Source organism: Octodon degus, unplaced genomic scaffold (genome assembly GCF_000260255.1).
Source record: "Octodon degus isolate 3935 unplaced genomic scaffold, OctDeg1.0 scaffold00069, whole genome shotgun sequence".
In the NCBI taxonomy this organism is placed as follows: Eukaryota; Metazoa; Chordata; class Mammalia; order Rodentia; family Octodontidae; genus Octodon; species Octodon degus.
In genome coordinates, this window is record NW_004524645.1 from 12,551,523 (window position 1) to 12,578,444 (window position 26,922).

The window sequence follows — 26,922 nt, forward strand, 5'->3', positions numbered from 1 at the left end:
TTATACTCACCTTGTTTTAAGGGCAATTGTCTGTAACTGGTGAAAGAATTTCCTGGATGCCTTTTATAGAGGCAGTCATATGTATATAGTAGGTGCTTAAAATATTTCAGTAAACATTTTTTTTTCTTTTTGGTTATATGCTTACAATAGCAATCACTCTTCAGCAACTAAGAAGAATTCTGAAGTAAATGCTATCCCAGAGAACATTGTATCATGTGAAATAAGTCAGGCACAGAAAGAAAAATACTGCCTCATCTTGCTTTTGGATCTACTAGTCTTCGAGCACAGAAACAGAATAAAATGGTTGTTCCCAGAAGATGAGGGTAGGAAGACTGAGGACATGTTGGTGTAAGTGCACAAAATTTTGTTAAATGACTAAGTTTGAGAGATTTGTTTTACAACATAGTGACTAAAGTTAATAAACACACACTATATTGTAGGGTTGGGAAGATAGTACCTGCCTGGCAAGCACAAGATCCTCAGTTCAATCCCTGGTAACCCCCCCAAAAAACAAGAGAATAAAAAAATATATTGTATACTTGGAAAATTGCTGAGAGTAGATTTTAAATGTTCTACCACAAAAAATAAATATATGAAGCAATGCATATGTTAAACAGCTTGAATTAACCATTCCACAATATATATCAAAACATCATGTTGTAAACCATAAATGTATACATTTACTTGTCAATTAAATAAGGAAGCAAGCACATCCCTGTGGCAACCCACTGAACATTCCAAACAGAATTCTCCTTCTTGTGATGATTGCTTCTATCATGTTTTCAGATGATATATTGAAACTTTATAAAAAAGCAGAAAAAATAATGGGCTCTCTGAAAACTGACCAAGGACAAAGGAGTCAACAGAAAGCTGACACACATGTAAGGTTAATTACATTTCCAAATAAAATACATCAAAAATCATGTGAAAACTAACACAGAAATAGAGATAGTGCTGACTTACCCATTGGTCGAATCAATAGTCTTCCAAAAGCAACCATTATAGCACACACATTCACTGTCTTATTCAGTTTTATTGTGAATGTACAATTTAATGTGCTGTAAAGAGAGATATACATGCCAGAATGTTACTAAATTGGAAACATACATATATATTTGTAGTAACTCGGTATTAGGGCAAGGGGCACTGAATGGTAACTGGCAATGTCACCCCAAATAAGCTTGTAAACATCCATGGTCTGAACTTCACTCCAAAGACTTTGTCTTTATGAAAAAACACTTACAGAGGTTGATATTCACAGTTGTTGTATACCAGAGACCTTCTGAGTGCACACAGATACCGATTTGTTTTGCCTGCCTGCACAATGAACAGGCAGGAGTGAATCCTGGGTGCAAAGACAAGCACCCTGGTATCTTTAGTCTTACCCACAGCTGGCTACATGCCTGGTGTCCACAAGCATTTGAGTTTGCACATAACAGCCCTTTCATAAAGCACCCTAGAGGAACATCAAGGTCTCTTAAATCCCAAATCTATCTGGCAATTGAATCTAAATTATTAGATAACTAAGAATTGAAGACATTCTCTATGTTTCTTTCTACTTGAGCATTGGCATAAGTGAAAAAATTAATGTTGTAAATAATAAAAAAGGTAAAGGGAGAGAGCCAAAGACACATCATGGATAGGAACCCAACGTATGCAGTTCATGGAAGACTGGTCATGGTTTGTACCAATGAACAGTTTGTTGAGTGGAAACTCATTTTCTAGGACTGAATCTCATGGAATACTCAGAGTTTAGGAAGTTATTATTCTTTCATAAAGTAGTAGCTCATGTAGCCAGGACAGCAAGTGGATCGGCTTTAAAATGGTTATCTACCCACTACTATTATGGACTACTAGACTATATTAGATTATTTTGCTGAATTCACACACTTACAACATTTAAATGGCAATGGAATACCCATCTCTGACAAAACTAAACAAAAAAGGGGATATAAATGAAGGACCATTTTGTATCTGCATATACAAAATAGTTAGGATAGATATATAGCTACTTTCTCTTAATTCAGTGAGAAGAAAGATTTGTACTAATAGATATCATGTCTGCATCTTGTACTATGAATAATCACTACGAAGAGAACAATATACAATGTATTAATTATTGAGACTGTCCTACTAATCAGTTTTGAAACTATCTCATTGCTATTTGTTTCTCAATAAAATTAATAAAAAATAAAATAAAATGGTTATCTGTGCAACTCCAAATAATTGTTGGACAATCTTCTGACTCACTTTTGTAGGTACTATTAATTTCTTTTTTTTTTTTCTCTTTCCAATTTCTTCCTTCCTCCTTTTTCCTTACACCAAGCTCCTTCATTTTTGTTTGGTCTTCACTCTGACTGGACTACCTGTGAGCCATTTCTTGGCCATACTGGTAAACTTCAGAGCCAAGGACCCTGATGATCTTATAGAACCAGAGATTAATGGCCTGATGTCACAAACCCCGAGATGCTTCATAAGTAAGAAGACAGATGTGACAGAATGCTCAGTATTTGGAAAAACAGAAGTACATAAATCCAACATGTCACTAATATGTATTTATGTTAGAAGAAAGCCATTGAAATTTCAATTTAAGACACTTTTATATTTTATTTTTCATAAATAGAGAAACAATGGTGTTTGTAAAAGAATTAAAAATGACTGACCTTTGGGCCTCTTCTGTTGCACACACTATAAAATAAGCCTGAAACAAACAAACAAAAATATGTTATTTTGACAGTTTGAAATACCAGAAAAGATGACCCAGGACTAATTATAGATTTTAGAACCATAAGAACCATTGGAGATATTAGCTTCACATGCCTGCTGGGTTGCTGGTACATCATAAAAGCTATTAAGGCTATGTGGATTCGGCCTAGATATCTTCAGGGTTGGTGATCTCACCAGTACACTAGGAACCCACTCTCCTAGAGTTTTCATTTTAGGAAATTTTTAGTCCTATATAAAAGAAAATCTACCTCTTTGTAATATCCACCCATTGCTCGTAGTTCTGCTTCTAGAACAATAGAACTAAAGTATTCCTTCTTTTACAAAAAAAAGAAAGATTTGGAGAAAGGTGAATGTATATCTCCCTGTGAATGCCCAGCTCCATGCTTTTCCCCAGATAATAACAATTATTTTATAAACAATGTTCAGGGTATAGTATGATTACCTCACTTAGAGTTTGTAGGGTTTTGTTGAGCTCAAATCGTCTATTAATAAAATGAAAGAAACTGACATTAATGAGACCATTAGTAATGTGAAATTCAAAACAAGTTAGATTTTTAGCAATTAAATGAAGCACGTAGTATTTATTGCTTACACTGTTCACTTTGAAAATACACAGGGTATAATGAGAAATTGCTATGCAGGAAAAATAAATTATTTATATTACAAGGGAAACTAACCAGATGGGAGCTGGATCAGTTCTAGCTGAGAGCAAGATATAAATTATGGCTGAACAATCTTGTCATTCATTAGGCTACTACAACCCCCTAGGCAGTTTCTTCTGGTAGGGGACCAGAAGAAGAGCAGGCCTGAGGCTGAAATTTCTGAGGACAAGTCACATTCCCCATGCTTTTGATTTATTCTTCATTCTCTCTAACTCATGCAGCCTCTCTAGCATTCTCCAGGCCTGCCTTCCATACCTTACAAAGCCCCTCTAGAATTTCTCTCATTCCTCTGCTCCAATCCCCTTTCAACAATATTTTCATTTCTTTAGCATGGCAGAGATTCACCGAAGTTTGGATGAAATGTATCCAGTTAAGGAATTTACTCTAAGGCAATGGTTCTAAGCAGGAAGTAACTGTCCTCCAGGACACGTTTGGCAGGATCTGGAGGCAATTTTGGTTGTTACTCTAGGGAGGACACTCCTGACGTCTAGTGGGTAGAGGGCCAGGGATACTGCGAAAGTGCCTACAGTGCACAGGATAGCCACCATAACAAAGAATCATCAAGCCCCAAATGTCAGTAGTGCTGAGGCTGAAAAGCCATGCTCCTAGAAATGCGCAACAGTTGTAGTTGGCTCCAGGAAGGGTCTGGAAGGAAAAAGAGAAAAGCTATGGCTCCTCTAGACCACTTATGTGTGTGTGTGGGGGGTATGACCCCTTTAGTCAGGGCTAACCACTCTTCTTCTATTTTTAGATCCATTAGGATGTTCTCTGTTACCCCTGTTAAATGTCACTTTTCTAAAGTTGTTCCTCCTCATGACAGAGTATAATACTACCTATAAGCATAGGCCACCACATAGGCTGACACTTCCACCTATGATCTAACAGGGAGCACCTATTTGTACTGTTTTCTCACTGTGCTTTTCTTTGTAAGCTGAAGCCTACTTACCAAAGCTCGCTTGCTCATTCACTCGCTTGCTCCCTCCCTCCTTCACCTTTGCATTACTGATAGTTCATGAAAACATGAACAAATGGTATACATGCAGTCCTGCCTTGAACTCCTCTTTCAATCACATTAGATACAGAATCACATTAAAACTCAAACACCAATTCAAATGAAACTGTCGTGGAATTCAAGCACTAGAGAGGGCCAATTAATGACAGGTAACCAGTCAAGAATCAACTACCACTATATCCTTTGGGTCTAAGTCTTTTCTGTTCTTGGTTTCCAAAAGCAAAGATGGCTCAGCAAGTATTTTTCCAGAGTTGATGTCTGAAGTTTTAAGTCATCAGCCGATTACTCACTTCAATTCACTTATTGACAGGGCTCCAGTGAAGGTGCTATTGGTTATATTTTGATTCTATTGGAAGCAGAAAAACATTAAGAACATAACAAGCATTAGTTAATGTTAGTTTTTTAATATATACTCTCTAACAAGAAGTTTTTTACTCTGCTTGGCCATCTAAAGAGCTATATCTCAAAGACAGAATTCTAACTCCATGGAATACTCTCTACTAGATAATACCTTGTAATTCCATAGATAAGGGAAAGGAGGGGGAAAGTGCTGCTCAAAAGGTAACCTGTGTTGGCCAAGACTGGTTTTGGTTTATTATTATTTTTTAAATTTCTAAGTCAGTAGTTCTGATGGGCTAATTTCTGTCTTTCTTCACTCAAAGTTTCTCCCAAAAGGACACTATCAAAGCTTTCTCCAGGACAACTCCCGTATTTAACAGATCCAAATGTAATAAGGAGGGAGACTTAAGGGCAGCCATCTCTGCCATGTTGGCACCCAGTTCATGGCCTGACATACAGTAGGTGTCCAGGAAATAGTCACTGAATGAACAAGCATGTTTGGCTGGGACATTCTGAACTAATCTAACTTATGGAAAGACTGATAACACTGGGTTCACACAATCCAATTTGGAAGATTATTCTTAGATTCAATACATATATTTCTCATTGCTAGGAATTTCTAAGCCAATTTAAAATTTTAATTGGTAATAGAATTGCATCGTAATAACACTTATTCAGTAGGAAACCTAGTGAAAACTAAAATATAATTATTAACACCATGATTATTATGTATTCAAGTCTTTACTACAAAGGTAGGAATTCAGTAATATGCATTCCACTATGTTTGATCATTAAATTAAAAATACTAAATGCCATAAATAATCTGAACTTTTAAAAATCATGCCACATTGCTTTTTCAAGATTTCAATAAAAAGAATTCAAACCTACCTGGGTCATGTTGGGTGCTCTGTCTTCAAATGTAATCTCACCTCTAAAAAATACTAAAGATAAATTTTCAAAAAGAAATTTGAGACTTGTATCCTTACAGTTTGAAGATTAATACAACATGCAAAAATGCTGCCAAACTGCTTTACTAACAGGGTTTAATCAAATTCTTTGCTTTTATCCCCACTTACCCTCTTTCCAATCAATAAATTACCCAATGACTATTAACATTATTTACATGAAGTATGAACTATAATTTTATCTGGATAATGCAGAAAGAAAAGGACTTATACTTGTCAAGAAATTTTTATCCATATGTGCCTCTTTTTGGAAATTTATTTCCCATAGAGATAACTGGTGACTCTAATTTTAACTTAAAAAAATCTTTGCAAGTTTCAGTGGCAATTACATGAATAAGGGAAGGAGGCAAACAGGTTTTCTCAATAGTTAGCCTTATGGATGCCTTTTTATACTTTGCCAGTTTTTCAATTTTATTTCCATTATTAAATACAGCTACTAAATGCAGTGTCATTCCTAGAACATGGCTAAGATATTGCTTTGAGCATGCATAGTGTGCAGGTCAAACCCCCTCTTTAGCTGAACAAGTCAATGCTCCTTTTGCTCTAGAAACATCAAGAATTCCTCTTTCTTAAAATGCTCACTTTTGGAAATATTAATCTCAATTTTGTCAACTTATGTCCTGCAAGGCACTCCTAGGGGCTTTGACCATAACTGGAAATGGAGACCCTGAAGCAGAGGCATGTGGTATGCACTCCACACAGGGACCAAAAACACGTCTCTTGAGCAATGGGGCAAGGATGCTGTATGAACCATAGCAGTGTCCAGGCAATGTTTCCATAGTTTAGTTTTCATTACATTTGCTACTAAAGTCAGTTATCAAATACTTGAGGTTTTATGGACCATATAATCTCTGTGGGAACTTCCCAACTTTGGGTGCAAGCGCCATAGACGATACGTAAGTAAACAGGCATGGACATGTACCAATAAAACTTTATTTACAAAAACATGTGGCTGGTCATATCTGGTTGTTAACCACTTTTCAGGTTGGAAGTGCTGTTGCTGCCCCTACCTCCTCCTCCTCTCCCTCTTCTTTTATTCCTTAGGTACTTGGCATTGAATGCAGAGCCTTTGCACTGACCTGTCACTGGTTTTATTTTCTATTTCTTTTTTATTTTGATATTTAACCATTTAAAAAATATCTTTGTCATGTAACTCGGTAGTGTCCCAAATTTTCTGATCAAGGAGATTATGGGGCCAAAGAGGAAAGTGATCGATGATGTAGAGCGTTCCTAAGGAGAGTCACATAGAGAGAAAACATTCTCTCAGGCTTTCACAGAGAGCACATTGGCCAAGCAATGGCCGTGACTCATCCACATGGCTGACACTGACAAAGGTTCTACAATCTGAGGTACAGGATCTCAGGATAAATCCTGAGGGGATTTCACTGACCTGATCAGATCCAAAAGGTACAACTCTTGTTGCATAGGTCTTGCTTTACCTTGGTCTTAATTATCCAGCAGAAAAGTATAAAAACGAAATATAAGAAGTAAAGCCATGCTATTATGTTGAGCTGTAGGGGACTCAGGTCAACAATTTCTGACATTGCCAGTGAAGCAGAAGACCCAATACTGTTATGGACTACTGGACTCTTTTAGAATATTTTGCTGAGTTTACACACCTATAATATTCAAATAATGAAACTTAACAAAAAAGGGGTATACAGATGAATGTCCATTTTGTATCTGTGTATTCAAAATGGTTAGGATAGATATATAGTTGCATTCTTTTCATGAATAGAGGGATTTGTTCTAATGGTGTTTGTAAATAGGATATCATAGCCACATCTTGTACAGCAATTAACAACTAGGAAGAATGTATGCAATGTGTTCATTATTGAAACTGTCCTACCAATTTGGTTTGAAACTGTCTCATTGCTATTTGTTTCTCAATAAAATTATGGAAAAAAATAAACAGGGGTATGCACATAAAGAAAAAAAAACTTAGCTTTTAAAAGCTTATTCAGCTTCTATGTGCGTATGCATGCGCTGACACCCAAAGTCTGCCTGCCTCTCCTTGCTGGTGCACTGGGAGTTTCACAACCAGCCCTCCAGCATCTGTTATTCAAGATGAGCAGACTTTTTCCCATATATGTTTCAACTTATCAAACATCACATAGACATAATAAAACTAGTTATCATCCCAAACACAGATGAAACACCAAAAATAATGACATTATGAGGAATTCAGTAAAAAAGAAGGGTAAAAGGGAAGAGAAAGTTATACAATATATGAAAATAAAATGCATCTAATACATTTTCTTTTTTCCTTAATCAAAACCAGCTAATAGTTCCCTCCTATACACTACCGGGAGCAGAGAGTTTGGCAGAAAGTTCAAATGAGCAAATCTTACACTACACATTAGAAAGTGAATGTGAAACATTCTTGTAGTAGGAAATGTCACTGTTTTCTATCTATAAAACCTTAATTTTACTTAAAATTGTTACCTGCCATGGTTTATACTTCGATGTTCCCTAAGAGCATCCTGTGCTCATAGGTGGGGCTCTTGGTAGGTGATTGGATTATGGAGTTTATAGCCGACTTTGTACTAGGTCCACCTCTGGCCAGAAGAGGTAGTCCTGGGGGAGGAGAGGAGGTAGCATGGTGTGGAAAGGTTTATCTCCCTCCACAGCACCTTCCTTTGTTCTCTGCTTCTTGTCTGCCACACCATAAACAGGTGACCTCCCCCCTTACCCTTTGCTGCCATGCCCCTCTGCCATGCTGTCCTGCCTTGGAACCAGCTGATTGTGGACTAAAATGTGGGCCAGAACGACCTGTCCTCACGGAAGTCGTGGGTGTTGGGTGCTATGTCCCAGCAAGGAGAAAGGGACTAAGCATTACCCATGTACTTCAAACTATAAAACTATGGCAAGGAACAGAATTAAAGGAAAAATTCCTAAATTAGGTATTTATTACTACAGTTATATCAAGACTTTAATATCATACACTACCTTATTCCTTCCTCTTCTCTCTTCCCACGACTTCCTATCCAGTTCTCTTCTCATGACCTCCCATCACACCATATTTGCATTTTTCACATTCATTTTCTCTAGTTTTAAGAAGGAAGGGAGCCCAGAGAGCCAAATCAATGGGAGAAAAGTGGTTGTCTCCTTTCTGTATCCCATGACATAAGAGGAAAATATTCCATTTCAAGAATAGTATACTCTCAAGAGAGTTTCACTGAATTTTTAAAATAGTGAAGTCTTAGAGATGGCAAAACACACCATAAATGCTCTTGGAATTAAGCACTCAATTGAACTGGGTACACATGGAGTTTCAACATTTTAGCAGCCCGGTTCATTTTGTTCTTAACAAAGGACAACATCTTGTTTTTAAGCTATAATCCTTAATGTTCTAGGAAAAGCTTGAGGAATTTACATACAAAAAGTGACTTAAGGGCGAGGGATAAAATATAGCTCAGAGGCACAACACCTGCCTGGCAAGTGCAAGGCTGTGAATTTAGTTCCTGGTACCAAGAAAAGGACTGAATTTTTAATAACAATTTCAGTGTAAGTTATGTTCTCAAATAAACTATAAGGATATTACTTATGGATTTAAGGCTACAGTGAAAACTATTTGTTGTAGAGCTTCATGACTTGTATTAAAGAAGTTAATATGTCATCTCACCAGAAAATGGGAAGATAATTTCAGTCAGATCAAAATTTTGCTTTTTATTCAGCACTATTAGTAGCCAGGTGGTAAGAAAAGAGATTGGTCAGAGAGGCATATGCATACATAACAAGAAAGAAACAAATCATTTTTCTCTATGGAACAAATTTATGTAGTAATGTGTAATACACAGAAGAACTAACCTGAATCATTGCAAATAGATGACAAACTGCAGATGTTTCTCTGGTATTTGACTCCTGCAATCAATCAATCAATCAGTCAGTCAGTCAAAAAACAAATAAGTCAGTTGGTTAAGCATATCAACGCCTGTACTTATATACTATGCTGTGAAAAGAGTTCACCAAGAAAGGCATCAAAATGCGAAACAAAGATATCAAGAAGCTGAATACATTTGGCTGGATAAATCCCACAAAGACAAAGGGAATGAGATCATTTTCATTTAGTTGGTAAGCTATGAGACTTGACTGTACTATTCTTTAGTATTCTGGTTCTAAAAGTTTCTATCCCATTCCCAATGAACACCTCTCCTGTCTGACAGAAACGCAGTATTACAGAGATAAGTCAAGTATAGACCTAAATGGAAGAGGCCTCGATTATAGATCCTCCTTCCCTTCCTGGGTAGGAGAGTCTGGAACACTCTTGTGTTGATCTTAGCTCTTTATGCTAATGTATGTATTAAATAAAATTAATGATATGATATGGTTTCATGAGAAAAATCTACAAAGTTCAAAACACATTTGCTGAGCACCTACTCTACCCTATAGATTTGGACAGGTTCCAGATACACACCCTGCTCTCAAGGAGCTTACAATCTAGTGGATAATCCTGGCCAGTAAACAACAAGTTTTAGGATGGCCAGTATGTCAAACCATATGAAAATTCAAAGGTGACAGAGGTGAGTGGAAAATGAAATGAGACATACTGAAACAAACACTTCATACAGACTAATATAAAAAGCACTCTACTTGGTGAAAGGGCAAAATACATCTCTTCTTTAATTTGAAAAGTATTTAAGATTTACTTCTCTAGAAATCATTCCTTCCTTAATTGGATCCCTTTGGTGAAGTATAAGAAATCCATAGCAAATGGAGGAGGCAAATGCCAACAATGTATAAAGCAAACTACCAAGGGTAGAGGAATTGTTATGCTGAGGTATCTTTTGTTCTCCTTATTAGGTCTTGTTTGGTCAGAATTATAGGTGCAATGTTCCATTTCTAGTTTATGTCTATTACATATTATAATTCCTTAATTTTGTTCCTGTGTGAAAATTGGTTTGGATAAAAGTTAAAATTATGATTTGACTTAGTGCCATACATATGCTTTCTGGCAGAATCATTTACTGGTGTATAGGTATCATGCTTCAGCTAAGAGCTTTGATTCTGTAAACAAAGTGAATCTAGTTGCCAAGTCACCTGACACGTATATTTCTATACTGTTCCATGCCAGTGTTACCCACACTAGAAGGGAAAGAGCTGATTTTAAATATTCTTGCTTATAGATAGAACTCATTATCACATATACACTAGGCAAATACAGAATATAGAGATGGAAAGTAGTAATGTTTTTAATGTTATTTAATCCACTGGCCCATTGCTCACTGAGTTTTTCATTCTACAATGTCTCATCTTTCAGTTTTACCTGCACCTCCATTTCTAGTGCTGGATATCATTTTTCTGCTCATTCGTACTGAAATTTTCTCTATTTGTAGGGCTATTATCTGTAATCTTCCCCAAGGACATGGCCACAGACTGCTCTTTAAGTACTGAGTGAGAAAACTTTGTTGGAAAAGGCTCAGATAGTAAATATTTTAGGCTTTGCAGGTCATATAGTCTCTTGTAACCACTTGACTCTACCATTCCATGTAGCAGACAAGCAGCCATAGGAAACGTAAACACATGGGAAATGACAAGTGTTTCAAAAAACCTTCATTATGAAATGGGAAGTGAGTCAGATCTGGCTTATTGGCAATAGTTTGCTAACCCCTGCTTAAAATTAACAAGAAGCCTTTGTTGAGCATGCCTGTGTAATCTTGCAGCAGGTACTTAAAGTACTGTATACCTCTTCCTTACTTTAAAAAGAGTTTGACGTTCATTTCTAACTCACTAAGTTCATGATGTTGATAAATAAATGCATTACTACCAATCCCTCTATTTCTTGAGCTTCTTAGGTATGTTAGAAATACTGGTGGGGCTGGGGATGTAGTCCAGCAGTGGAGCACATGCTTAGCATGAGGGCCTCTGGGTTCCATCCCCAACAGAAAGAGAAGAACAGGAAAGGAAACTCGTGGAGTCTTTATCTTTATCTGCACGCATGTTCCTGTTAGTTACCCGATCTCTTCCTTAGACTAGAGGATTCTTGAGGTTGAGCACTGTGCCTGTTCATTATTATCTAGCCCCAAACACCTAGTGCAACTTCAGGTACCCAGTGCATCCATATCTATTCATTAAGAACAGATTTTATTTTTAGAAGGCAGGAAAAAGGAGGAAGAAATAAAAAACACAAGCCATTTGCTTAATCTTACTTTAGTTATAAAAACAAAGTCTTGATATTGATAATAAGTCATACCTGATGCATTGAAGGTTTTTACTATAGTGATTTTAGTTTTTTCTGCAAAGAAGCAATTTAGATATTAGAGCAGAATTGTTGCTTGTTTTTAGAAAAACAATTTGCCATGAGCATCATTTTTTTAAAAAGTGAAGTGATAAGAAAATCACACTGTTGACATTTTAAAGACACTATTGATGATTTCAGCAGCAGAGTGAATGGGACTCTCATAAACAGAACATGCAGCATTGCTAGGGGGTGGGTCTGGGTGTACCCAGTTGAGTACCATTACACACCTCGGTGCTGTGTAATTCTGCTTGTTTCCAGATACTGCCGCTAGATCAACAAATTCAAATTTACACTCCAGCTATGTAAAATGAAGTCCCTATCAGGACCTTCACATGATAGGTCATAAAAAGCAGGTGACTTAGATTAAAAAGTAATGTGAATCAGTGTACATGGGATTTTAAATACTATTGTTGCTATAGTCTACAATTAAGCACCCTGCTATTTTCTTTAGGAGTTAATATAATACTATCCCACTATACTGAGATAAAACTCTTCTCAGAAAGATAAGACCATCCAACTATAGTTAAACAACAAGACCACAGCAGAAGCAGGACTGTTGAAAGTTAGGGACTCATAAGCAAATATTCACCTGCTTTGAAGAAGCAAACATTAGAGATATCTTTCCAACATGGTTTAGAGACAGAGCTCATGGTTTATTACCCAGATAATGGTGAACTAGGCTCAGAAATCCTTGTTGTAAAGATAATCAACTACAAGAGTCTGTATTCAGGGCGCATATTTGCCAGAAGCTCTGTCTCTTAGGGCAGATGGGCAAAATCTGAAGAAAAGATCAAGCGCAGAGATTGGAGACACATTTAAGAATGATGCTAATATTGATGTTTCAGAAGACTCGTGTGTGTGTGTGTGTGTGTGTGTGTGTGTGTGTGTGTGTGTTACTGTAGAGTTTAATTCAATCTGTGACCTACACAGAATGGATGATGGTAGCTATGGAGGCAGACAGCACTTTCTGTCATCAGTAACAACCCTTTAAATATATTATATTGTATTCCTTAGTATTTCCTTTTTCAGAGCAAACAAAACACAATTATAAAATGAATTTGTGATTTTAGTAACTACAGTGGTTTTTGGAGAAAATGCTGGACCACATGAATATTTAAGAATGGAAAACAAAATCTAAGGATTGAGAACAAGATTTAATAATGCATAATGTAGTCTCAGCAAAGGCATGGTGGCATTCTCATCCACTGCTGGCAGGGATGTTGCTGGGTACAACCTTTCTAGGAGGGAATCGGGAAGCAGATACTAAGGGCCTTAAAATAGTCATATTGTTGACCCATTATGTGCAATCCTTGGAATGTATCCTACATAAATCAGGGATGATTGCAAAGATGTTGGTAACAGGATGCTCATTGCAATAACTTCTATTAAAAAAATAGAAATAACTTTAATGTTCAACATATGGCACACAGTGGAATACTATCAAGCCATTAAAGAAGAGACACTGACAAATGCAACTTAATATGATGTCAAAGAGCAAGATAAAAAGATCTATGTGGACTGACTATTTTGCAAAGGATATATATATATATATATACCTATATATATATATGTCATATGTATTATATGTATATAAAACATGATACTGAATAAAATATAAACCAAATTATTGACAATAGTAGTCTTAGAAAAGCAACAGAAAAGATTTCTATTTTCTTCTTTGTATTTTCTATTTTTATGAGCCATTATTTCACTGTGATAATCAAAATAACAATACATACTATATAAAATGGAGTGCTATAGCTACAAAAGCTTGGAAGTTGGAAGCTTGGGAGTGTGGTGACCACAGAATCATAGTTCATTGTCAGTCTCAAAGGAGAAATATACCAACAGCTAAAGGTGCAGGAAAGTGAGCAAGGAGACAAAAGAAACTCTTCTAACCTAATATACCACACAACTGAGAAACTCAAGAAGCCCCAGAAGACAAGCCATGACATTTGGAAATAACTTGGTATTACCTGTTTTGTTTAAAGTAGACAATACGCTTGAAGTGGCATCTGAAATAAAATAATAAAAATTAGCATAACTACTGGCATAGTGAGCAAATATGAGTTCTCCCATGATCCTTAAATATTTCACTTTTCCCCAAATCTGGGAAAACTCCGGAGTCTTGCACAAGCCAAGTGCTACTACTAAATGCAGCTGCTCCGGGTCCCCATCACCTTGTCCATTTTCCCATGTCCAGAGACAAGTGCCCAGCAAATGTTCATTCTTTCCAAATGTGTTTCCTAAATTCAGTCTGTATGTCTAACACAGCAACACTATTATAATTACAGATTTAAATAGAGCTGTATGTTGCTTAATAGTTTGTCTCCTTTTTTTCTCTATGATAATGAAAGTCCCCAAGGGCCGTGGAAATTTCCAACACTAATACCAACTTTAACAGAAAGTTTGGAGACACTCAGTGTATTTTTACAGTGGTACATGCTTATAAAGCAACTTGAAATTTTGATTTTTTGTGTGTAGACGGTAGAGGGGATAATGGGGATTGAACCCAGGGTTTTTACACTTGAGCTATCTCCTCAGTTCATTTCTTTGTTTTGTTTTTGTCTTTGAGCTGGTGTCTCACTAAATTGCTAAGTTTCCGGGGAGATAGCTCAGCAGAGTAAGCACTTGCCTGTGCAAGGGCCTGAGTTCAATCCCCAGTGCCACTACAAATAAATAAATAAATGACTAAATGAATGAATGAATGAATAAATAAATAAATAAATAGCTAAGTTGCCTGGCCTGGGCTCAACTTTGTGATTCACCTGCCTCAGCCTTTCAGAGTGCTGGGATTATGGGTACATGCTATCATGTCCAGTAAAACTATCTTAAATACTGCATTCAACTAGCTCTTAAAAAATATTTGGTTCCTGATTTAAAATTCAATTAAAAACCTATTCTATTAATGTATCTTTAAGTTAAAATCATTGTACAATCTATTATTGTGGGTAAAATTTTAGGAAAATCAGGCATTTATTGATGATCACACTTATACACACAGATTGACACACACTCGTAGATCCAAACCTGTCAAAGTAAACTGAAGATATTCCTGTTACTGTAAAAAGTAGGTACACATAAAAATGACAACCTTTGGCCCTCTCCACTGGGCTGAATCTGAATTTGAACCAGTTTTGAGCAGAGAGAAGAAAACAATGTGCTACCCTACCCTGTTCATCTCCCTCAAATATAGCAGAGTTCTTTGTGTTTTCTTTAGCATGTTGAGGTCATTTTTCTCTTTTCATACTATTTAAAAATTGATAAAATCATCTATTAAAAGGCTGTCTAGGGGCCGGGGAGATGGCTCAGTGGAATAAGCACGTCCCTGGCAAGCGCAATCCCCTGTTCTGCAAAAAAAAAATAAATAAATAAAAATAAAAGGCTGTCTATGTGAAAACCCTGTGCCTCCAAATTTATGCTGAATCATAGTGAAGTCACTAGATGTGCTTTTCACATTTAAACAATCTGACACGTAAAAGTTGTTGGCATTGTGTTGGAGAACAAGTGAAATGGAGTTCAAAATGTGATCAATATGTTTTTTTCCCCTCTTCTAGAACAGTTAGCGTGTAGAAGAGTGCTGTGAGAATTTTATCATTTAACCAGAGAGTTTAGGTCACATTCGAGGGTTAATAGGTTTTGTTTTTGGGTTTGAGGGTTCTTTTAAATTATTCAGTATATTGAATAGTTTAGAGATAGAAATCTTCAATAATATTCTATACTTCTACACAAATTAAAGGTTATCAATTTTCCCTTGCTTCAGAAAAGTTCTTACCATTTAGGCTTGCAGTTTCAACCTCTTTTTGTCCCAAGGAGAAAAACAATACAAAGGCATAATTAAAAATTAACAAATTGGGCTAAATATAGTTTTTAAATCTTTTTAAAATCTTGCCTGGAGTACCATTGGAGGAAGGGATAAAACTGACAAGAGACGATTCAGCTGCAAAAAAGAGAGAAAAAATTTAAATAAATACTTTGAAATAATTATTATGTTTTAAAGAGTCAGATCTTTTGAAAGATAATAAAAAATAGAAAACATTCTATGAGACCCATGATCACAAAGCCTGCTACTACTTATGAAATATAATGGAAATAAATTTAGGAACTACATCAAAATGAAAGAAATACTACTTTCAAAAATTTTCAGCCAAGAAAGTTCTAGAAAGTTATTTTAAATAACTTTTTGAACTATAATCATGAAATATATTGACATATTGGCTCCATCCTGTTATAATGATGCCTGGCAACACTTTCTACTGTGAGTTTAGGATTACAAAAAAATTGCTACTACTCAATATTGTACTATCTAACACAATTTCCTGGTAAGCTATTTGAAAATATGGCTGCTATTAAGACAATCAATCGAGTTAGAAATTTCCTGTGGAACAACTCCACATATACTAAGATGCTAATCTATGACATACATCTCACATGTTTAAATATTAAAAAGATTCAATGGCTTGACCTCTACCCAAACACAGGAAAAACAAACACAAACATTTTTCAAGTAAAATTAAGTTTTGCAGGAGGGAGTCTGACTTTCAGCCTGTATGGACAAAATCTGGGTGTGTCACGGCGCTTGGTTGACCTGTTTGTTTTGGGCTGCTCATATCTTGGCTGAAACACATGCTGTCTGTCCCACATTACTGCTTTCATATTTCATCATTTACTACACTTATTTTTTAATTCCACTGGTATTTCTTTTTTTTCCTTTCTTCTTCTTCTTCTTCTTTTTTTTTTTTTTTTTTGAGAAACCGGGGATTGAACTCAGACCGTTGTGCTTGCCAGGGAAGCACTTACTCTACTGAGCCATCTCCCCGGCCCTCCACTGATATTTCATAAGGAATATGACAGTTCCTGTACAGCACAAAAGTGTGAAGGACTCCTTTGTTTTGGGGGGGGGGCAGAACAAAATCATTGACTAAAGATGAGCTTTAATTAATGACTATTAATTCTTCTGAATGTTGATAAATGGTGATGCCAGGCAGAGAACAGGTCTGTAGGCACAACTGCCTTCCATGCCCAATGCTACACTGTTCTTCCCTTTTTTTGTTCAGCATTTCTGCATGGCATCTTGTGACAAAAACCAGTGTGTGCTCCCAAAGCCTCAGTCTTCATTCCATGAAAACAAGATTTCTTAGATATCACCATGATTTGGTTTGCGGAATGCTATTTTACTTGAAAAGCTTTTCAAACTCTGGAAGCTCAACTTCTAGAGGGCACAACGGCATGGTCAAAAGAGCTGAGGCTTTAGAGGCTTGCATCCAGTGGGCAAATCTTTGTTCTCCAACTTAGTATAACTCATATTAATGATAGTTCCTATTTATCAAGGTTGACTCTGTGCCAGACACATGTTAATTCATTCGACCATTGTGAATATCCTGAAGCAGATATTGCTACTTTCTCCAGTTAACTAAGGAAGAAACTATAGCACAGAAAGATTAGGGAATTTGTCCAAAATCAGAACTGGCAATGGAGGTGTGAAGATTTAGATCAAATTCAAACTCCAGTAGTCTAGAGACCCAGAGAATGTGTGAATATGAGCAAGTTTTCCCTCTGGGTCTCAGTTCTCTTTTCTAGAACATGAATATAATGACGTCTGTGTTCTAAGGTTGAAATGGCTGAGATGATGTCTGAAGACTTCCAGGCACATAGTATGTACACAAGAAGGAAAAGCCTTTATTATTAATTTGACTGAACAAAGTAGGTGACTAACAGTAGAGGATCATTTTCATACAAGGATAGAATGGGAGTTCTCTCACTCCTTACCATTCTAACATACATGGTATATCAGACAGAATACAGAAATAGGAGTCAGAGAAACCATGGGTTGCATCCATCATTTGGGCAAGACGCTTGAGATCTTGGACAAATTATTCAGCTGTTCCAGGTTTCCTTCCCTTGTCAACTAAGGAGTGGGGCTGGAGCACTTATCTCTAAGGTCCCAGTACAGTTAGTTGCCTTGAGTTGGGGTACAGATCCCAGTTCCTACCAATAGGGGTTCTAGTTACAAATTTCTCTTTAACTTATTTACTTTTTTACTCTAGGGATTGCCTAGCTCTTAAAAGCATTTTGAAAAATATTCTTTCAGTGAGGGCACCAAGGGACTGCATTTAAGAGACCATCTCATCCTATAAATGTAAGAACAGGTGGCATGTTTAATTTCTTTATGCTGTTCCAAAAACATGAACTGAAGAAATTCTGCAGCTACCATAATGAAAACCCACAATTTATTCCCCAGCAATTTACTTCTTGGCTCTGTTTGACAATATAGAAGGATCAATATGCCTGTCTTCTTATCTATGTGTACTATTGATTTTCCAGATGTAGGTTTAATGACATAATTTAATCAAGCTACTTGAGGGAAAACTATTTTGTTGCATCAGACCATATGCCATATTGGCAGGAAAACTTTTAGAATAATAATTTTCCTAAAATTTCCCAGTCATAAAATAATAATCTTACCAGACAGTGATGAAAAACTGGAATTATCAGCACTTTCTGTTGAGGAAAAAGGTGATTTAAAATTAGTTTAGTTTCTGCACAAATTTGTGGGACTGTAAAATCTGAAATGGTGATGAATGCAAGTTGAGTTGTAAACTGCTACCAAAAGAGGGCAGTATGTGAACTTGCTATTATTTTTGCACATGCTGATGCAGGGCTATTTAATTTTCTACGAGACATCACTGATGAAGCAATCCGCAATCCTCTCAAATTTTAACTGTAGATGGTCTTTCCTGTATTGTATCATGTAATGGCCTGGTGCATTTCAATCTAAAAGTGATGACTAAGATCTTCAGTCGTTGGGTAATACTCATTAAAATGTGTAGAAATGAACATATGTACCTGCATAAATTGCACTTCCATTAACTGCTCTTCTTTTTAGCACAGACTTTGTGCCTATTATTACCACATCTTCATGAGTTCAACTCCAACAGACATTGCTGGGTGTATAAACTGCGAGTTGCAGAGTTATTTATTTTGGGAACATGCTCAGATCCCTAAAAAGAAAAGTATTTTTTCTCTTTATGAAAAATAATACATGCTTCCTGGAGAAACTTGAGAAATAATAGGTAAACAAAAAAACAGAGAACAGTTAATGTTTAATTTGTTTTGTCTACTTTTTCAATTCTTTGTCCTTTTTTGTTCTTAATTTCTCTTCTTTTTCTGTTTTTAAGACAGGTACTACAGGGTCTTCAGGGTCTCACTACGTAAATCAGACTCATAGTAATTCTCCTGTTTACATGCTCCCAAGTGCTGGAATTACAGGCATGCACCACCCCACCCAGTCTCAATTGACATCTCAGCATGCCTGCAGTGGGACCCGCATGGCACACTGGGGACCGAACCCCGGCCGCTGCGCTCTGCCTAAGAAGGCACTTTAGTCCGCTGAGCTATTAGGCTAGCCCCTTAATTTCTTATATGTTTCTTCTTCCAATTTTGCATGCATATATCTGGCAATATGAACAACTAATTTAAGGACAACACTATGCATTAAAACACTGTGAAATTCATATTATTTTGTTTAGTGAAATTGTGTATCACTCATAATTTTTCTGTTTTAATATGATATTGTACTCTCTTTTAAAAAATTTTTTAAAAAGTGCCCTCCTGCCGGGGTTTGATCCTCACATGCTGTGCCGGGCCCGCCCCTGGGGTGCACTGAGACAGCGACTGAGACTGGGTTTGGTGATGCACACCTATAATCTCAGTGCTTGGGAGGCTGAAAAGAGGAGGATCACTATGAGTTCGATCTATGTAGTGAGACCCTGTACTAAATACTTTAAAAAAATTTAAAACAATTAAAAATGAAGAAAATAAAAACTACCTAAAGTTTCATCATCTGGAGATAAATGATATCAATATTTTAGCATATACTTTCTATGTATATACCTACATGTGTATATAGATACATGTATATATGTGTTTATATGTATAAGAAGGATCATACCAGAAAAAAACTAGTTCTAACTTGATTTTTCTTGTGTATGTGCTGAAAATTGTTCTATATTATGAAACAATTTTCCACAATTGTGATGGTTGTATGGCATTTCATTGATTGGATTGTCATTTATATAACAAACTTCCTTTTTCTAAATGTTTTGGTATGCACAAATTTTCACAATTATAAGCAATACTAGATTTTTGTACGTATATAGCTAATTACTTTCAGAAATGCCATAAATTATAATCCTCAAAATGCCCTATAGAAAACTTGAACCAATTATACTATTCTTTGCTGTATAACTCTCACTGTGAAGTTCAGGCTGGGCTTGAACTCACTATGTAGTCCATGTTGGCCTCAAACTCACAGTGATCCTCCTGCCTTAGTCTCCTGAATGCTGGGATTATAGGTGTGAACCACCACACCCAGCACAGGGTGCTATTAATCTTCAAATGATTTTAATTACAAAAGAACAGTGTTATTTTGGTAAACAGTAGGAGAGAACACATATGTTTGGAAACTACAACTGCCTGATGAAACATATCTAGTGGCCTCTAGGAGCTTATTTTACCAAAATGATGGCAGGTATTGATTACTCCATGAGATAACTAAACCACAGTTCTGCTGGAAAGCAGGACTAAATGAACCATGATGTCCCCAATTCTCCTGCAGCCAACAACTCAAAGGTAGGCAAAGAGTGGTTAGGTGCCTTGGGGCTCTAACTTAAATGGAATTACCTCTTCCTTAGTCTTATTCTTCAAATATAGCCCTCATGCTACTTTAATATTTTACCAGTCAAAAAAGTATGTTCAGTTAACTTTTAAAGGGTTAATTTAATAAATACTATTGGGAGCACTAGGGAGCTATCATTCACATATTAGCATGAATTAATTTGAACTGGCTGAGTTATTCATATCAGCTAGCAAAGCTCACATAGTGGGCAATGTGGAAAAGCACTGGGGAAAAATCAACATTCAGTACAGGCTACCCTGAGAATGACACTTGTCAGTGAGGGTGTCATTCTCAGGGTAGTGAAGTGTCCCAGGAGGGCAGTGAGGGTAAGTTGAAGTATAAGAGGGCATGAGTATGGCAAAAGCAGGAGGCAGCATGAAGGCACTGGAAGAGAGCAGACATCTGAGACAGGAGCGGAGAGTGGTGTTGAAAGACAGCAAGAGCTGTGCTTCCTTTATCTTTTTGTCCAAAGGCTGGTCATGGGCACCAGTGGTTTCAACTTTCTCTACTGCCAACTCTTTTATTTATTTATTTATTTATATTTGTGTATCTGGTACAGGGTCTCACTATGCAGACCAGACTCGTGGTGATGCTTGTTTTCAGCCTCCCCAGCACTGGGATTACAGGGGTGTGCCACCTCACCCAGTCTCTGTCCCTAGCTCAGTGTGCCCTGGGGGTGGGGCTGGTTTGGCATGCAAGACCAGGGTTCAAACCCTGGTCCCTGTGCTTGCCAAAGCAGGTGCTTTGTCTGCTGAGCTATCTTGCCAGCCCTTGCCAACTCTTTTGATCCAGGAAAAGGAGCTGATTTGAGTTTCGCCTTTTAGGTTTTAGAGGAAATGGACAACTCAAGGGTAAGAAGAAAGGCAGAGAAGAGAAGGAAGTTTCCTGAAAAGTCCACAAACCTGGGCTGCTACACCTGGGTAGAGAGTTTTGATAGCTAGAGCTCAAAATCAAGAGCTAAAACTTGATCAAAATATAGGTTTTGTTGGTTTTTGTCACAGGCAGAGCTGCCCTCTTTGTGGAACTTCCATGGCTTCTAGGATTTCCCAAAAGAACAGATAATTACATACTTTAAAAATTTATTTGCTTATTTTGGGTTTTTGAAACAGGGTTTCTTTATGTAGTTCATAAACTCACTATATACCCAGCCTGGCCTTGAATTCAGAGTGATCTTCTTGTCTCAGCCTCCCCAATGTTAGGATTACAAGCATGGGCCATCACGCGTGGGTCCTATTTTTTAATTAGCATATGTAGCACAGAACGTTTACATTCCTTCTGGGGAACTGGTACATGTACATCCCACATCTTAATTCCTTTCCCCTCCTTTCCTTCCCTCTTCCTTCCATCTCTTGATCCTTTTTTTATTTGCGAAAGATCTATCTCCATACTTCCTATTATCTATCTCTATGTTTATAGCAGCGCAATTCAAAATACAAGAATCCTGGAAGCAACCTATATTTGGCAACAGATAAATCGATAAAGAAAATGTGGTATTTACACACAATAGAGCTCTACTCTGTCATAAAGAAAGATAAACTTGAGTCATTTGTAGGAAAATGGATGCACCTTGAGACCATAATGTTAAGTGAGATAAACAAGCTTAAATATAGCATGGCTTCCTCTTATATAAAACCCCAAAATATAAAGACAATGATCTACTTTGATGAAAGAAGGAAATCTAATAAATTAGGGCTAGAGCTTTTTTTAAATGATTAATGTCTACTTTCTTCTTTTGGCATTGTTGTCCCCTTGTGGGGGCCCAGAGGCTCAGTAGGAGCCCAATTGCTCAGTGATTCACTTTTTCTGTCTCTTGTAATGCTCTGTATCATTTTGCCTGAGTCCAACATAAAGATATCACCACAGGCCTTACATGTTGCTGGATATCATTGTTTCTCTTGGGCTCTCTCCCTCCCAATTCACTTCCTATTTATTACAATAAAGGGGTGGTCATCATTTCCAATAGGCTCCAAGCCACTTTTAGGAGATAAAACAGTCCTATCATTAAAAAGATTCCTAAACAAAGAAAGACATTTACAATTTTTAGATTCTCCTTTGGAAACTCACAAAGAGCAAATTTTAAAGCATTATTCACTTACTGAAGTCTTGATTGAAGGCAGTAAATAAAATATTGTGATCTGCTTAGAAAATTTAGTCACTATCACACTCATGATTATTTTTTAAAAACAAATTCCATATATTCTAATTATGGTGAGGAAGAGTTTGGAGAGCAGAAGCTTTTAGTAGAAGCCAGACAGAGCTAGAACAACTAGAAACTCAAGAAACTACCACCTTGGTGAAGGCTCTTTCCCTACATCACCTCCCCAGCACTTTTTTCCAAGTGATTGCTACCCTCTACGAAACTTCAGTCCATATGGCCAAGTGTGGTCCCCTCACTGCCATGACGATGCCTCACTGCCATTGTCTCTCTAACTCAATATATCCAAGAACTCAGTCTCAGCACTCCACATCATTTCTGTATTTGGTCCACTCCTAAACTTAATAGTATTGCTGGTAATGTCAGCCAAGTAATTTAAGTGGAAAACGTCAGTAGACCAGTGCCTTGTTCTTGCTATAGCAAATTACTACAAGCTTAGTAGCTTAAAACATGAATTTATTATTTTAAGTTGTCTCAGTTACTTTTCACTCCTTGCTGGGACAAAATACTCGACACCCAAAATGAAGGAAGGAAAGTTTATTGTGCTCAGTTTGTAGAGGTTTCAGTCTATACTTGGCTGGTTCCCAGGCAGAGTGGCACATGGCAGAGGGCAGCAGTTCATGGTGGCAGAATTATATTGTAAACAAGCTACCCTGGGACTGAGGGTGTAGAACCCACACAATGTCCATGCCCTCCCCTTGCAGAGGATGAGAATGTTCACAAAGAAAGAATTGCAGCTCTCTGCTGAGTCACTTAATTAAACTTCTAAACTTCTCAAGTTGACGCAATGTATCAACCAGTACACAAGTGTTCTGTAGAACAGAGGTCCATTACCAATCTCACCAGACTAAAATCAAATTGATGATAGGCTATGTTCCTCTCTGGGGGTGCAAAGGGAGAATCAGCTTCTTGCTTACTTGGGTTTTTTGGCAGCATTCAGTTTCTTTCAGTCCTGGGAGTGAGGTCTGCATTTTTCTTGGTGGCTGTAAATGGAAAGCCATTCTCACAGTTGAGAAACAACCTATGCTTCTTGGCTCATGTCTCATTCCTGCATCTTCAAAGCTAGCAACAATGGGAGAGGGTTGGGGGGTGTCTTTTCATATGCTGTCACTCTGACTCACTTCCTGTTTCCCTTTTGAAAATTCACATGATTTGACTGGACCTACCCAGATAGTCACTATAATCTCCCCATCTCATGGTCCTTAACTTGAGGTGCATCTGCAAAGTCCCTTTAGCCCTGAAAGTTTTGACTCTGTGTTATAAAATTGGAAGCTTTAGAAGATGACCCATTTATGTTAATTCTCTGGCCCTCTAAGGTAGTGATCTGGCTATAGAAGCAGATAGAGATGCCTCTCTCCTCCTTATATCTGTAAGTGTTCAATGACTACAGTATTCACATGGCATCTGGATATGTCATTTAATAGTTCCACCATGTTTTAGTTTTCTCCTATTACTGAATAGCACGCACTGGGTAAATTATAAACAATAAAAGCTTACTTGGTTTACAGCTACCAGATGGAAGACACTTGACTGTGTACCTGGGGGATAATAAAGTATTAGGCTGCTTAGCATCCAGTTGGGAAAAGACATACAGTGTGCTATGATTTGACTGTCCCTTCCAGAAGCTTATGTTAAAACTTAATTCATTGTGATGGTATTGGGAGGTAGGACCTTTGCAAAGCAATTAAATCACGGTGGCCCCTAACTCATGAATGGATTAATGCCATTCTTGAAGGAGTGGGGTAGTTACTGATCTTCATCTTGTGAATTAATTTGTACTCCTGCCATGTTATGATGCAGTAAGAAGGTCCTCACCAGATGTGCCCCCTTGTACTTCCCATCCTCTAAAACTGTAAACCAAGTAAACTCTTATTGTTTATAATATAAAAGCTCAGGATGTACCACAATGCAGAGATCCTACATTCAACCACCAGTACTGAAGAACAAAAAGGAAGGAAGGGAGGAAAAAGAATGGAGGGAGGGAGGGAACAAGTGAGGAAAAAGAAATATCTGTGAGATGGGGATCAAGTCTGGCACCTGTGACAAGTAGTTCAAGAACAGGAATCTGACACAGGGAAATAACACCAAGATGAAGGGTTAGAGCGATTTAGAGGTGAGCACCAGCAGAAAGCTGCTGCCTTTTGTAGGGCTGGAGGAAGAGAGGTGAGAGAATCAGATCTCAGGGAACAGAGCCACACAGCAAGAGCTAGAAAGTTGTCCACTACGATTAGAAGCACGGAGGATGCACTGCTATTATTATGGACATTAGTCCATCAGATTGGGAGAGAAATACCCCAACTTCTCCTTTCTTCCTGCACTCCAGTCTCCTGCCACTGCCAGCCCCTGACTAATCTTGGCTGGACAAGGGGACACAGAAAATATGGCAAAGGTCAGTACAAAAGAGAGCAGGGGAAGAATGAGGAACTGGTCTGAGAATAACAAGGCAAAATTACAGAGGCAGAGTCCATGAAGACTTGAGAATATTTCCTGGAAGACTATTATTCAGGATCTGAAGTGAGGAGGAGTGATTATGACTGTAAATCAGAGCAGTGACTACTTAACAGATTTTACAGTTGTGAACTACAATGTGCATGCAAGTACATACCAAAAACTCATAATTGTGACCTTCCCACTGCCTAGAGCAGTGATCTCAATGACAAAGCCATTACTGACTTTTCCTTTTCTCTTAACGTCCTATCTCTGCTCCCTTGATCATGATTTCTCCCCATCACCCTCTGCTGTGGCTCATATCTAGACATTCCCCCAAAGCCTCATGCAGTCATAGCTGGGCCTTTGGCAGGTGGCTGGACCTAGTGTGTGAAGCTGGAATTAAGGATGGTGATCCCCGGCGTGCCGTGCCAGCCCTGCCCCCAGCGCACTCTGAGATGAGTTGAGATTGTGTGTGGTGACGCATGCCTGTAATCCCAGCGCTTGGGAGGCTGAAAACAGGAGGACCACTATTAGTCTGATCTGTGGTCTGTGTGTGAGACCCTGGAGACCCTGTACATTTATACATTTAAAAAAAGGATGGGATGCTGGGATTGATTCATTGTGTGATATTAGGATTAAGGGCCTCCCATCCTGGGTAAGAATGGTATCTGCCCTAAGGGCAGGTAGCCTGGTAAGAATATAAGGGGCCAAGGAGGGCTGTTGCTCTGCTTGCAGCCTGTTGCCTTCTGCCTGCCATGAACCGTGTTTCTCCTCTGCGATGCCCCTCTGCCACGCTGCACCGCCTTGAAGCCAGCTGACTCTGGGTTGAAACCTGCCAACTGAGCTAAATAAACCTTTCCTCCTTTAACTTTGGGTGTGGGGCATTTTGTGTCAACCACAAGAAAAGTAATTAAGACACCTTCCACATAAACGACCTGCACCCTACTCATGCAAGGACATGTTTGGGCATTTCTGAAGTTTTCATTTTTCTTTCCACTATTTGCCTGTGGTAGATGGTAAGATTTCAGATGTGCTTCAAGTGGGACACAGTTGTTTCAAAGCTGTGCCAGTGGTAATACTAAACAGCCTCTCCCTTCAATGTATTTGCCCGCAGGTTGAATGGGAAAACTAAAAGCTTTATCTTTTTGGAATGGATATAGAAAGAATAAACCAGGTCCCTTTGCATGAATATTTTAGGCCCAACAGAAACTTGTACTTCAGTGGCAGTCCTCTGAACTGAATTACTATTCCATAGAGAGATGATTAAAAACAAGCTGCCCCGCCTAGGCACTCTTATATGGGAACCTCAAACAAAACAACTTTTGTTGTTGTTATTATTATACTGGTTCTTTGGGGCTCAGGACAACAGAGACTCTTCCAGAAACTAATTGCATTTTCAGACTTTACTACATAACCAAAAAAATGAATGAAAACATTTCTAATTTGGCACATCTGAAACATATTTACTTGAGCTGTGACCATCTCACATCACACTGCTCAATAAGTACTCTTACATAACATATTTATTAAAAGATTAATAATGACATCAGTAAAGAAAACTTCAGCTGATGGAACTTCCCAAAGAGCAAACGGTAATTCTAGGTAGGTATTGGCCAAAAAGAGAAGATGAAATGTACTCTTGATTCTTTTTACACCCTCACACATTACCCACCCCTATCTTCTTAGTCCTTTGCTTTTTTTTTTTTTTTTTTGG

General features: G+C 37.7%; 1 protein-coding gene across 7 annotated transcripts in view; it reads right to left on the minus strand.

Annotated features, from left to right (window-relative positions):
* Nucleotides 1–26,922, minus strand: part of Adgrg2 (adhesion G protein-coupled receptor G2) — a 136,642-nt gene that overhangs the window by 46,098 nt on the left and 63,622 nt on the right. For 2 of the 7 annotated variants that reach the window (XM_023719562.1, XM_023719561.1), the window contains exons 5-15: nucleotides 18,412–18,447; nucleotides 15,848–15,886; nucleotides 15,722–15,745; nucleotides 13,923–13,961; nucleotides 11,899–11,940; nucleotides 9,516–9,569; nucleotides 5,629–5,681; nucleotides 4,692–4,747; nucleotides 3,170–3,209; nucleotides 2,664–2,701; nucleotides 964–1,058 (exon numbers count right to left, since the gene is read on the minus strand). In XM_023719562.1, the coding sequence (XP_023575330.1) occupies nucleotides 964–1,058; nucleotides 2,664–2,701; nucleotides 3,170–3,209; nucleotides 4,692–4,747; nucleotides 5,629–5,681; nucleotides 9,516–9,569; nucleotides 11,899–11,940; nucleotides 13,923–13,961; nucleotides 15,722–15,745; nucleotides 15,848–15,886; nucleotides 18,412–18,447 (516 nt within the window). Of the gene's footprint in view, nucleotides 1–963; nucleotides 1,059–2,663; nucleotides 2,702–3,169; nucleotides 3,231–4,691; nucleotides 4,748–5,628; nucleotides 5,682–9,515; nucleotides 9,570–11,898; nucleotides 11,941–13,922; nucleotides 13,962–15,721; nucleotides 15,746–15,847; nucleotides 15,887–18,411; nucleotides 18,448–26,922 lie in introns of all 7 variants that reach the window. The other 5 variants (XM_023719560.1, XM_023719559.1, XM_023719565.1 and 2 more) reach the window with 3 other exon arrangements.